The sequence below is a fragment of the Zalophus californianus genome, chromosome 14, assembly GCF_009762305.2.
Source record: "Zalophus californianus isolate mZalCal1 chromosome 14, mZalCal1.pri.v2, whole genome shotgun sequence".
NCBI lineage: Eukaryota > Metazoa > Chordata > Mammalia > Carnivora > Otariidae > Zalophus > Zalophus californianus.
This window is the reverse complement of record NC_045608.1, coordinates 77,131,181-77,144,961: the sequence shown is the minus strand read 5'-3', so window position 1 is coordinate 77,144,961 and position 13,781 is coordinate 77,131,181. Positions and strand designations below refer to the sequence as shown.

The 13,781-nt window shown below is 39.6% G+C and overlaps 1 protein-coding gene across 2 annotated transcripts in view; it reads right to left on the bottom strand.

Annotated features, from left to right (window-relative positions):
• The window catches only part of MALT1 (MALT1 paracaspase), a 59,789-nt gene that overhangs the window by 10,013 nt on the left and 35,995 nt on the right, over nucleotides 1–13,781 (bottom strand). For both annotated transcript variants that reach the window (XM_027576735.1, XM_027576734.1), the window contains 4 exons: nucleotides 10,478–10,681; nucleotides 2,423–2,600; nucleotides 1,550–1,624; nucleotides 1,076–1,203 (listed from right to left, as the gene is read on the bottom strand). In XM_027576735.1, coding sequence (XP_027432536.1) covers nucleotides 1,076–1,203; nucleotides 1,550–1,624; nucleotides 2,423–2,600; nucleotides 10,478–10,681 — 585 coding nt within the window. The remainder of the gene's footprint in view (nucleotides 1–1,075; nucleotides 1,204–1,549; nucleotides 1,625–2,422; nucleotides 2,601–10,477; nucleotides 10,682–13,781) is intronic.

Below are 13,781 nucleotides of genomic sequence, written 5' to 3'. Positions count from 1 at the left end.
TTGTGACTATTGATAAATGTCAATTTAAATTTACAAAGCCATATATATATTCTTTCATATGAACAAATTATAGTTTCTCTTACTTCTGTATATATTATTATTAACAAATAAAGTTATAAAGTAATAATATCTGGTCTTTGGTATGTAGTTACTAATATCCGGAAAAAAAAAGAGGTAAAACTAAGATTCTTAAATAGAAGAATCTATTCTTAAATAGAAGCCAAATATAAAAACCAGATAAAAGCAGAACTTTTCCGGTTGAAGCAGGATGGTGGGGGGAGGTCAAAGCTCTGGCTGTCTATGTTAAATGGGAAAGTGGTTAAGTCAGGTGATCCAGCTAAGAGATCTACACTGATAAAAACATGAAAATAAACAGTGACTCACAGCTCTTAGTGAAACACTCGCATACCTTATATTCCACCTGCCATCTTTGGAACACCCATGAAACTCCATTTCTCATGGGCTGGTTTGCAAAAGGATTGTCTTTTGGCATGGCTTTTAAAATGGCATTTCAAAAGATACCTGGCAGTCTATCGGGATAATAGGATATGTACTTATTTGGCACCTGACAGGAGCATAACATCATCCCGAGAAGGAAAGAGAACAGAAGGAAATGGAAGACATGATGTTAGCCCTCTAGGGTCATGTCCTGAAAGCAGAATTTAAAAACCATTAAGTCCATCAAGAAACAAATGAACCCAGCCTTTTCCGCCCGAGTCTCAAAATTTCTGCAAAGTTGGATCTGTCTGATCCTGGGAGAGGCTGCTCTCTGGACAAGGTTTTCTGCAAACAAGCTGACAGGGCCACACCAGGCACGAGGCACAGAGCTGAGGATGAAGCTTTACTGATTTCAGCCTTGCCCGGGACCAGCCTTGCAGCTCGAATCATGCTGTACTGATGGCACAAAGCTCAGTCACCAGGGAGACAAGGAGGAAGGAATGAAACAGGAGTGCTGTGGAACGTTCTAGAAAAAACTGTTTTATAAAAATAAATACTAACTCCAAACCTGCACAATAACAGTAGGAATAAAATAATTACCAGAGAACCCTGAGTAACTTTCTCTTTTTTATTTTACCTTCTGCAACTTCATCCAGTAACACAGTAATTTTCTTGTCTTCTAATAATCTATCTTTTAAAAATTTCATGAAAATTCCATTTGCCAACCCAGAATGCTGGATTTCAAAAGCTTCTGCTCCTTGACACCTTAAACACAGCAAAAAGACAGAAATTTTTAAAAAAGTAAACACTTGCCACATGGAGCTTGTGTAAATACTGATGAGCCTCATCTGCTTCTCTGCCTCTTGCATGACACCCTCATTACAGAGCTGATCTTTAAGCAGGAACTAAATGCTCTGGGGCTTAGTAAAAAGAAGATGCCAAGACATGAGGAGCTAAAGTCAATTATTTAACTCATTTATCATTTCAAGAATATCAAGGATGAAAATTTATGCCTACATTTCTATGGATGTATCTAGGCTTCTAATCTATAATCAAAAAGAAGTCATCGAAAAATGAAGGTATCTCGAACAGGAATGTAAAACTTCCTTACGTGGCATATCCAAACACAATATTGGCGGTGACTTTCAGCGCATCCAAGATTGGGATGGTGTCATCATAGTCATTTCTATTTAAAAGGGAGGAGGAAGAAGGGCAGATACAAATGTGAAAAAAGTTAAACAGCATTTTAAAGAGAGCTTAAGTAATAATACAATGGAAAATCTGGTAACACCATTCTATTATACATAATTTAAGATTATAGATTCAAAATTCCTTTATCAAATCAGGTACATATTTGCTCCAAATAATCTAGAGTTCCTCTGCTGTTGAGCCAGCAGACAGTCACACCATCTTTTCTCTGGTTAGCTTTAAAACTGGAGTTATATCTGAACTCTAGCACTGGTTTCTGATCGTTAAATGCTGAGCAAGCACAAAACTGTATTTCTGAGAGGAATAATCACTGGTTCTGTTTCTTAGTAACCCAGTGACAAACAGCTGGGATCCAAACCTTCAAACACCTGGTCTGGCTACAGTTTCTGTATCTGCGAGACCAGGACTTACAGAGGCCCCACCTCTATGGGTGCTGTTTCTGTCAATTCCTGGAGAAATAACTGCAGTGATGACTAGAGACATCTACAGGCATTCTGAAGAGTTGAACCTTCTGGAGTATGAATAAATACCCATGCCCTTTAGTTCCTCACTTTTGTTCTATAACAAATAGGAAAAAGGTTAAAGTAATTAACTACATATAGAGAAAATCTATTTCCTTCTAGTTTCCTTGTTGGTCAGTTTCAATCTCACAATTTTACAAACTCACAAGCTTAAGTGCTTCTTAGCATTCCTAGGTTTGCCTTAGATTTCACTGTCAAGGCTGATATTTACCTAACTCCGATGAGCTTTGTTTAACAAAGATGAGGCAGTTTACCTTTTCCTACACATGTCCAACAAGAACACATTAAGTCCAGTTTCTTTTTCTTGCATCAATTTCAGTATATTTTGTACACATAGACAGTTTTCAGACCTATATGGATTTGGAGCATCAACAGGGACCATAAAGCTGTTGCCAAAGTTTTCATAACCATGCCCTGCATAATATAATAATCCTGGAAAGGAAAAAAAAGGAGGTAAAAATTAATTCTAAATTGTACTCTGAACGTGCGTGTAGCACTCTTTAGAAAAAAAAAACAGACTTTGTTTTCTTCAAATTAATGCAAGCTTATTTAAGAGATACCCAATTATAAAAACAATGTTAACTAAATTTGAAGACAACAGTCTTCAAATACTGTATTTTTTTTTTAAGATTTTATTTATTTATTTGACAAGGTGAGAGAGGGAACACAAGCAGGGGGAGTGGGAGAGGGAGAAGCAGGCTTCCCGCGGAGCAGGGAGCCCAATGCTGGGCTCGATCCCAGGACCCTGGGACCATGACCTGAGCCGAAGGCAGACGCTTAACGACTGAGCCACCCAGGTGCCCCCAAGTACTGTATTTTAAACCAACACTGAGATGCTGTCCTAAACTGTATTTTAATTCATAAAAATAATACACTTGTAACCAATGGTGTCACATGGAATGCAGTTTTATCTCATGATATATAACGAAGAAAAAGGCTAAAGACTTCTTCATGTGTCTCCTCCATGAGACCAGGAGCTCTCCCAGGGTAGGGACGGTATTATCTTTATCTGTGTATTCCTGGCACACAGCAGGAGCTTAGTTAAGTTTTTAACGATGAACAAATAAACACAATTCAGATGAGTAGCAATGGCAATATCCACTATAAGAAATTCCACAGGCATTTCCACACAACGTTAGTAAGGGCTATAAAAATATAAATGTAGCTTCTTTTTTTTTTTAATTTTTATTTATTTTAGAGAGAGAGACACAGCGAGAGAGGGAACACAAGCAGGGAGAGTGGGAGAGGGAGAAGCAGGCTTCCCAAGGAGCAGGGAGCCCGATGCGGGGCTCGATCCCAGGACCCTGGGATCATGACCTGAGCCAAAGGCAGACGCTTAATGACTGAGCCACCCAGGCGCCCCTAAATGTAGCTTTTTCTAAGCAGAGAAGAGAAATCTAATTTCATGGATTATTTTTTTTTGTTATGAGATATAAATATCATTAATTTTCCATCTAGAGTCTCTTGAATTAATAATCTAAATTTTGGGTTTCTTTTAGTATTCCATAAATGAGTCATTATTTCTTTACTGAGAAATGATACTATAAAAACTGCACCAAACAACTCTGAAGATTTTCTTGAAGTTTGTTTTGGCTGTATGAAAACTCCCCCAGAATATCAGTATGGGCTTCCTTATAAAAATATTTGATAGAAATACTTGTGAAGACATATTCCCCTGGGCATGCAATCTCTAGGGCCCACTAACATTGCTTTCTCAGAATTCTGGATATGATGACTTCTTTCTATGGTATTCTAACGTTGACAGTAAAAAGGCGTTAGGGAACAACAGAAAAGCTAATCCTTTGTATCCATAGTCCCTATTCCTAGCAAAGAATGGGGCTCTGAACACTAAAACAACGTGCTTCATTTGGTCCTAGCGGGCGGGACCCCGGTCTACTTTTCTTGGAACTCCTACTAAAATGAGAAACATGGTTCTTTCATATGTAACATTTCAAGTAAAAAATGACAAAATGGGTGCATTCATTTGAATAAAATGAATAGTGTGGGTTTATTTTATCTCATCTGTGCCCTGAATGAAATCATGTAGGCATTGAAAGAAATGAAAAAGAAAAGAAAGACAAAGTTCCTGCCCCAAGGAGCTTGCAACTCATTCAGTCCTGCTCATGTTGTTAAAGAACAAAGAAAGTCAGCACATAATGAAATACCATAAATTATGTGATTAAGGAAACCCAGTCCGATAGGAATAGGGTGCAGAGAGGAATCAGTGTGAGGTGAAGCAGCAGTGGGTGGCCTTGAGAGCCTGGGTGCAATCTAGAAAGGCAGAGAAAGAGTAAGGTTCATGAGAGGCAGGGAGAGCAGAAACAAGGTGAGGACCAAGAATGGCAGCTCATAGAAAGGAGACCAGCTGGGCAAGGAATCCAATTATCACTGTAAATGGAAGTGAGAGTGCACTGATAGGGAGCATTTTGAAAATCATGACACAGCGAGTAGATATAATACACTAAGCAATGGAGATCAAGTAAGTGAAAAGAAAACCTGAAGAATGAGGGAAAATATTTGCAAAGCATGAATCTAAAAGGATAACCCGTGTCTAGAATACATAAAAAACTCTTCAATTTGACCATAAAAAGACAAATACCCATGTAAAAAATGGGCAAAGGACCTGAATAAACATTTCTCCAAAGAGGATATACAAATGCAAATAAGTACATGAAAATCAGACACCACTTTGCACTTACTAGGGCGGCTATAATAAAAACACAGGCAGTGACAAGTGTTGGCAAGGATGTAGAGAAAGTGGAAACCTCATTTACTTCCGGTGGGAAAATAGAATACTTCTGGTGGGACTATACAATATACAACAAAGTGCACGCACCTTGCAAAGAGTTGAGGCAGCTCCTCAAAAAGTTAAACTCAAAATTATCATATGACCCAGCAACAGCAAACGCAATCCAATCCAAGGTACATACACCCAAGAGAACTGAAAATGTGTGTCCACACAAGAATGTGTACACGAATGTTCATAGCAATGTTATTTATAACATCCACACAGTTTAAGCAACCTAAATGTCCATCTGATGAGTGGAAATGTGGTAGACCCATACAGCAGATGATTATCCAGCCATAAAAATAATGCAACAACATGAATGAATCTTGAAAACACTATGCTAAGTGAAAAAAGCCAGACACAAAAGGACACGTATGGAATGATTCCATTCTATGAAATGTCTCGAAAAGGCGAATCCATAAAGCTACAAAGTGGATGTGTTGTTGCCAGGGCTTTGGGATAAGGAGGAATGAACAGTGACTGCTAATGGACATGGGGCTTCTTTTTGAGGTGAGGAAATGTTCTGGAATTGGGTGACTGATGCACAACTCTGTGAATATACTAAAAGCTGCTGAATTGTATGCTTCAAAAGTGTGAAATGTATACTTCTTTGTCAAGTACAGGTACCCCTTGCTTTTTAAGTTTGCTTCAGACCTTGGCTTTCACGGAAGACCTACATTAGTATCTACTTTTGCTAATCAAAAGAAACCTGAAGAGGATTTTTGCTTTGACGAAAAAAGGCAAAAGCAAAGACAGCACTGAGCATGTGTTTGCAGCGAGCACGAGCCCCATAGGGGCAGCGTGAGCAGCACTTCAGGCTCCTTCCCTGGGAACCTCCCTGGGCACCTCAGCAGCATCCCCAGCTGTGAACGGTGTCTGTGAGCCTCTGGGTTTTGTCTCCATTTGTGTCGTGCATCTGTTAGCAAGATGTGTCCTTAGATATTAGAGAAGTCTGTTTGGGTCTGGGAATGCTCAAAAATTTTTCCATACAAATGCATTCTAAGTGCTTTTTCACCGTAGGCCACTTGGGCTTATGGAAGGTGTCACAGGAGTGCTCTGCGTTCCCGTAGTGGGGGACCTGCATACAAAATGGGATGGTCTTCCCCATCGGTCTGTTCACCGCTTCTGAAAGCAAGCTCTGCTTATTTCTAACCTTCATGACCCTGCTCTGGTGACTCCATCTCCTTCCCATCCACCGAGATCATGACAAATCCTCAAGGGTCTTCTCAGGCTCAGAACACTTGGCAGGTTATCGTCCAGTTTCTAGCTTTCTGACACACCTCAGGCTTGCCCCGCTCTGAAGCCCTGCAGCACCACTCTGGGACACCCTACAGTTCTTTGTAGGTTTAATTTCTTGGATAAAAATCACAATAGACATTAATCTTACACACTGGTATAGCTTTTTCATGGTTTTGAAAGCACCTTCATATACATGAACTGATTTTAATCCATATAGCAACCTTTAAATGATTTATAACCTTATTTTATTCTTGAGGAAATTAAAAAGATCAAATGATTTGCTTAAAATCATATAGGTGATAGGTATTTGGACTCAAAAAAGCATTTTTTTTCCTCATTATATTAAGGGACTTATAATTTTGAGACTATAAATCATGTTCTTTATTTTCTGTATCTCCTTCAATACCTACACACTCCTTTATCTGGGCTATGGATACAAGAAGAAACTCAGCACACACTTTTTGAAAATGCATTAAATTAACAGTGCAAACCAATCACGACAGAAGTAGATCTGGAAAACATTCCATAAAGGGTCTGACTTGCAGTAGAAATGGTAGCATTTCTACAACTGGTATTACTTAAGCCAGCCAGCCAGCCAGCTTGGGGATTGCCCCCACTGTACCATGTAACTCATCTGTCTCTATCAAGACTTGTAACTTGGGAGAAGCACCAACTTCAAAGGAAGGTTCATCCTCCATCAACCACGGAAACCTAAGAGTGGTCTGTTATTTCAATGCCATATGTCCTCCTCTGCAATCGCCAAAACTAAGGCACTTGGAACGAAATACCTCTTGTCCATCTGAAAATGATTTACGAAAAGTGTAAGCATTTTGTATCAAAGTCCACATTACATTGTGGGAGGTTTTTTTTACGTAAAATAAACTAGACCAAAGCAAGGTATTTTAAGAACTGTATCTCTAGTACTCCTTATTAGTCGATTATCCCATTACTCAAGGACAGAGGCACAAAATAGGTATCTTTTAAAAAAATGACAAAAATTTTTAACATGGTTAGAAACACAATCCTATCAATTAGACTCTTAGGGAATTTTATTTCTTGGGAACATGATTTCCAAGAATATAGTTTATTACAGATATGTATTCTTGTCTACAGAGAAAAGAATGGCTTCAGTGGAAGACTGTCCCACTGGAGCTGAGCTGCAGGGCATCTAGCACAGTGCTCTGATGAGGACCACGGCCACCATCTCAACATACACAGCTCCTCCTCTGTGCCAGGCCCTGTTTGAATAAAGTGCTTTAATTATCCAGTTATCACCTCCTATAATCCTCATGACATATTTCTCATAACCAGGGAGGTAGTATTATCATCCCCCTTTTATAGATGGAAATACTGAGACACTGACGAATAGATGACAGAGCCAGAATTTGGATGCTGGCCAGGTCAAACACCGTGTCCCCACAGCACTGTCTCTTAATAATCTACTGCTGCTTTTCTAGGGACCTTTGCTCTAGAAAATACAAAACGTCAGCGTACTGGTTTTTCACGGCTTCACTTTTATTTTCACTTTTTATTTTTAATTAAATTTTTATTGTTATGTTAATCACCATACATTACATCATTAGTTTTTGATGTTACACTAACATTTTAAAAACTCCTTTTTTCAAATGAACTCTTGGGCTGAACCTTAATATATTAATGACATATGAAAGCCGGGTCTCTCTAATTGAGACCTGAAGTGGAATGCCACCTGGTTCAAATCTCCCATCTAAAGATGAAGGAAAAATGGAATTCAGGAAATTACAACAATAGCCACAATACTTTTAGCGGGCCATTTTGTCTTATTTATTCTGCAATCACCTCATTTTATGTTAGTTTACCCACTTCATAAATCCTTTTTGGCTTATGAAACTTAACTAACTTGGTTCTAGTTATACACTGGTCAGCAGAAAGGCCAGAGCGTTGGACATGAACGAGCTTACTTGAGGCCTCTTGCTTCACCACTCAGCTCTGCTGAGCCGAACGACTCTTCTAGAGTAAATAAGGCTTTTGCCATATTCTGACCAGACTCCTTCAATATCCTTCTCCCCAAGAGCACAGCGAAGCTGCCGCAAGCGATGAATACAGAAAGGCACCGGGAAGGGGGAGATATCGAGCCAAAGAGTTACTCTCTATGGTAGCCATCTACATATAATAACTGGAAATCTTTGCCTTCATTTGTCTGTAAGGAGATGTAGTAGAAATCAGTTATTCCTGCTCTTAGAGTGTTTTATATATTTTAAAAGTGAATTACCTATTTTCTGTTCTGTTGCAGTTTTTGCTTCTTCTACAAACCCACGGGCAACAGGATATAAAAGGGCATAAACTTGAGTGTCTGTGCTTTCCACATCTAAAGTTGTTCATGCTGGAATTCCTCCAGCTCTGCCTCGGCCTCTCCCACCCAGCAGGATACTACCCGTGACCTGGGGCTGCCAACTGGAGGTAAAGGCACAGTGCAGGAGGAGGGTCCTCACCCTCAGGCCTCTACCACACTTTTATGCATTTAATGCAGGTGTGCCTGATGTTTGGGGTATTCACAAAACTTTAAAATATAATGCAGTCACCCTGTTAAGACACAAATCAGTAGGATTTAAAAGGCTTCTAGCTTCCTTCAGCTCCCATTTTGCTTTAATATGCTTTTATATTCTGTACTCCAAGATGATGTTTTTATATTGGGGCAAAGTTTCAGCATCGGCTGAGTTGTTCTTTTTTTTTTTTTTTTTAAGATTTTTTAATTTTTTATTTGACAGCGAGAGTGAGAGAGCACAAGCAGGGGGAGCAGCAGAGGAAAAGGGAGAAGCAGGCTCAGGGGAGCAGCAGAGGGAGAGGGAGAAGTGGGCTCCCTGCTGGGGCTTGATCCCAGGACCCCAGCATCATGACCTGAGCCAAAGGCAGACACCCAACCGTCTGAGCCACCCAGGCGCCCTCAGCTCAGCTGTTCTTGCCACATACTTTTTAATATTTCTGATTCTTGACTTTGCAGGGGCAATTAAAAGTTTTGATTTAAAAAGCCAGACAAGGGACGCCTGGGTGGCTCAGTTGGTTAAGTGTCTGCCTTCTGTTCAGGTCATGATCCCAGGGTCCTGGGATCAAGTCCCGCATTGGGCTCCTTGCTCAGTGGGGGAGGCTGCTTCTCCCTCTGCCTGTCACTCCCCCTGCTTGTGCTCTCTGACAAATAAATAAAAACTTTAAAAAATAAATAAATAAATAAAAAGCTAGACAAAGGGCTTAAAGCTAAGGTGATAATGTCAGTAAGAAATGAGCATAATCAGGGGCGCCTGGGTGGCTCAGTCATTAAGCGTCTGCCTTCGGCTCAGGTCATGATCCCGGGGTCCTGGGATCGAGCCCCACATCGCACTCCCTGCTCGGGGAAATTATTAGAAATTATTGAAGTAAAATAATTTGAAAAATATAGAAACTAAACTGATACTTTCTATTTATCACTGGCATGCCTAATGACAGGCCTGAAGATGCCGCTGTGCTGGCAGTCGGCCGTGAGCACATGGTACCACTGTGCGCACACCCTGGGAGATACAGCTCAGATAATCCCACCGGCTGGCCTTTCGTGCGTGCTTCTACAAGTAACTTACCAAAGAAATTACTATGGACAGCATATTCTGGCTCTTTAAAAAATCTTTACCATAAATGTGGTGTTCTTAACATTTAAATGATAGAATGAGAAAAACGATTATAAATTTACCATTAGAATTTTTGTGGAGGTCCACCTTTATTTAACTATGTTTGTATAGAGCTTTCATTGACAAATTGTTTTCATATGCTTCATTCACCAACATATCCTTGCTAAATTCCAGTTCCCATTAAAGGACTAGAAAATACCAGGCAATAGTCAGAAAAAGGAATAAAACATACAGAATGTACACTTGGTTCCCTTTGTACTACACACACACGCACACGCACATACATGCACGCACACACACATGCACACAGTAGGACTGTACATATATGACTATACAATGTGCCATCTGGTCATTGAGCTTCACTGTACTTGAGTCTTATCAATAAAAAACAAAATCACCTAAGGTAAGAAAGAATTCTAATAAGAACAATATTGTTTTGCTAAAACAAAAGACATAAGAGTAAAGACGTTGAGCTAATTAGTAATTCCCATGGAACTACAGAATGAAGATCAAATCCATCATTTTTACAAGAATAAAACTCTTCAGTTGGACGTATTTACCACACCCTTCTCTGATTTTTATCTCTTAACCTAACTTGTACAATGAAGAGTGGATAATTATAAAAACAAAGATTATAAATATCTTACCATACACTCCTTTGTCTAAAAGTAGTAAAAATTCATCCACAGCATTTCGCATCTCATATTCAGTAAGATCCAACAGTGAAACAACTTTGAAATCTAGTTGTCTTAACAAATTGGTCAATTCATACACATCCACCAAAGGAGCTTTAAGCTTGGGGTGCTCCCAGTAATTCATATTTCCTATCAAAAGAGCAACCTTGTCCTTTGCTGTTAAAAAAAAAAGAGGGGGGATTTAGAGGAGGATATAAAGATTAAAATAAAACCTATGGAAGTGGTATAATTATAAGACATATGCTTTACCATTAAGATCTCATTATTTAATTTCATTTTAGAACTATCACTTTTTATAGACCACTTTATACAGTATACTCTCCTGAGGAACACACGTTGGTAACTGATGAAATGAAACGTACTGATGCTTTTGAGAACCAGGCAAAGGATATTTATGAGCAGCATATGAAGCGTAATGGTAACAAATATTAATACTTTTATTCAGTTAGTAAAGAAATTAACAAAGAATATTCAACTAGACTTTTAGAGCAAATTTTAAAAAGCAATGTTAGTAAATTGGGTTCCCATCAAATTAGGTTCTGTTTTGCTGACAGTGGGAAGAGGCTAAAAACAAAAGAAATACCAAAAAGAGGAACAGGACGAATTCTCATCAGAGCAAGTAAGGGGAAAACCAAAGAGGACAGAAAAGCAGGGACTTAACAAGAACTCTATCTGTATTTTTTCAGTTGATGTACTGTCTCCTTTCGGCTTCCTTAAAAAAAAAAATCCTGTTTGGGTGACCTTAGGGATATGTGAAGACCTTTTGTATGAATATCTTAACAGTTTATTTTCTGACCTTAGTGCAGAGAATTTGCTCAAAGATGTAGTCTCGTATGAGGAATTTCTGTTTTTAAGGGGCAAACAAACCCACACCTATGCCTTAGAAAGTACCAGCTAGCTTTACCACACGCAGAGCTTGTCCTGAAGTGGCTGCAGGAGGCTGATCTGGGGTGCAGTTAGTGAACGAAGGCCGGAGACGGGAGGAGCCTGTGAGGACCGCCAGTGGCGACGTGCAGCCCAGGTTCTGGTCCAAACCGTGCCCGAGGCGCCAGGGAGCAGCGGACAAGCTGTAACCAGGTCCCCCGGCAGAGCCCAGCCAACTGCCTGAGGAGCCGCACGGGGCAGGATTGGGAGCTGCCGACTGACACAGGTCAGGACTAGGTAACCATCCTCTGTCACTAAACGCTGCTCAGTAGTTCCTTTATAAATTATGAAGACTACTCTCCTGAGATTGAAACAGGCATAAATAATCCCATCGCTGACTTGATGTCTGCAATATGGGGTAGAATTTCAGATGTTTCAAATCATTAAATTGATGAAAACTCTTTGGTAAAATGTCTTTTCTGACCACAGAACATTTAGGTCTAGTGTTAAGCCAGGTCTGGAGAAAAACCAGTGCCAACTCTAGAACGGGGCTCTCTCAGAGTGAAAGAAAACCCCACTTTGTGAAAAGCCTCAATCCTTCTGTCATGACATCTTTATTCTACATTCACAGTCTTAGAGGCTTCTTGCAAGTTGCCTATTCCTATGAGCATATGTATTTTATTTTATTTTTAAGATTTTATTTATTCATTTTGAGAGAGAGAGAATGAGAGAGAGAGAGCAAGAGAGGGGAAGGGTCAGAGGGAGAAGCAGACTCCCCGCCGAGCCGGGAGCCCGATGCGGGACTCGATCCTGGGACTCCAGGATCATGACCTGAGCCAGAGGCAGTCGGTTAACAAACTGAGCCACCCAGGCGCCCAAGTATATGTATTTTAGAAAAAAATGAAATGATACTTAAATTAGAAAATTCAGTAAAAGTCACTTCAAGGCCTACATAAATGATAATTTTTTATTCAAAAGAAAAGGTCAATTATCAAGACTATTTAAAACACAAAGATTCAGACATAAAGTCTACTGAACTGCCCTTCGTTCTAAAAATCATTGAAAAAGTTGAGGACACTCAGGATAGAATTCAATAGGAGGCAGTATAAAACTTAACATTACTTTTTTTTGTTTTTGTTTTAATTTCTTCTTAAATAAACTAGATCCGTGCTCTTACATCAAAGCACCCACTGTCTGGCAAGACTGTTAGCTGGCTAATCCACAGAAAGAAAATTCTCAGTGCATTTTTTTTGAGTCCATCAACCCCATCAGAATTTAGACCCGTCGATACAGTGACAGACTCAGTGCAGTCTACCTCTAAGTGGGGGAAGTAAGACAATGTGTGTGTGGCTTACACGCTACAGCCCAAGTCATGGGTCCCCAAGTTATGCAGGTAGTAAAGTGTTTGTAAATCAGAGTTGTTGTTTTTTTTTTGATGGAATATTATAATTTTTTTTAAGATTTTATTTATTTATTTGACAGAGAGAGACAGCAAGAGAGGGAACACAAGCAGGGGGAGTGGGAGAGGAAGAAGCAGGCTTCCCGCTGAGCAGGGAGCCCGATGTGGGGCTCGATCCCAGGACGTTGTGATCATGACCTGAGCTGAAGGCAGATGCTTAATGACTAAGCCACCCAGGTGCCCCTAATAATTTAATTCTAATATACATCCTAGACTAAGTTTTACTGGCAAAAAACAATTATAAGAAATATAACCAAAAAAAAAATCACTGGAGTCTAGGGGAAAAAGACCAGTTTTCAAACTAAGCATTTTTTTGCTAATGTCAACTCTTTATTCATGGATTTAGTCATCTATTCAGAAAGAACACGCGGTACAGTTTACAGAAGGCCAGGATTCAACAATTTAAGAACTATGTGGCTCAAAATGTATGTATCAATAGTTGACCCTAGTGCCTTAAAAGAATTTTCCCCAATGACAGGTTTTAACAGCCAATTCCTAAAATGTCTTAGAGCATTTTCTCGAGTGTAATGGTAATAAAGATAATGGGTAAGTAAATCTTACCTTGCCCAATCTACTTGTGAAACAGTTCCTGAGTGAAAGGGGAACTGGGGTGCATTTGGAATAGAGAAGCAGACCGCAGTGGTCAACATAAGAGATGACAAAGACCCATGCCAGGAATTGGTTGTAGAAAGGAAAAGGAAAAGCCAGACTTTAGAGATACGACAGAGAAAGAAGCGTAAAATGCAAAGTTGGGGAGATAAGGGCAAGGAATCAAAGACAATTTCAAAATAACAACTACACAAGCAATTCATGATGGCTTGCAAATGACAAAATAGATGGAAGAAATCTTCTGAAGAAAAACATTTACTGTAAGAGCCACCCACAACTTCTTGAACACAAACCATTTATTGGAAAAAGGAAACAAAAATGCTA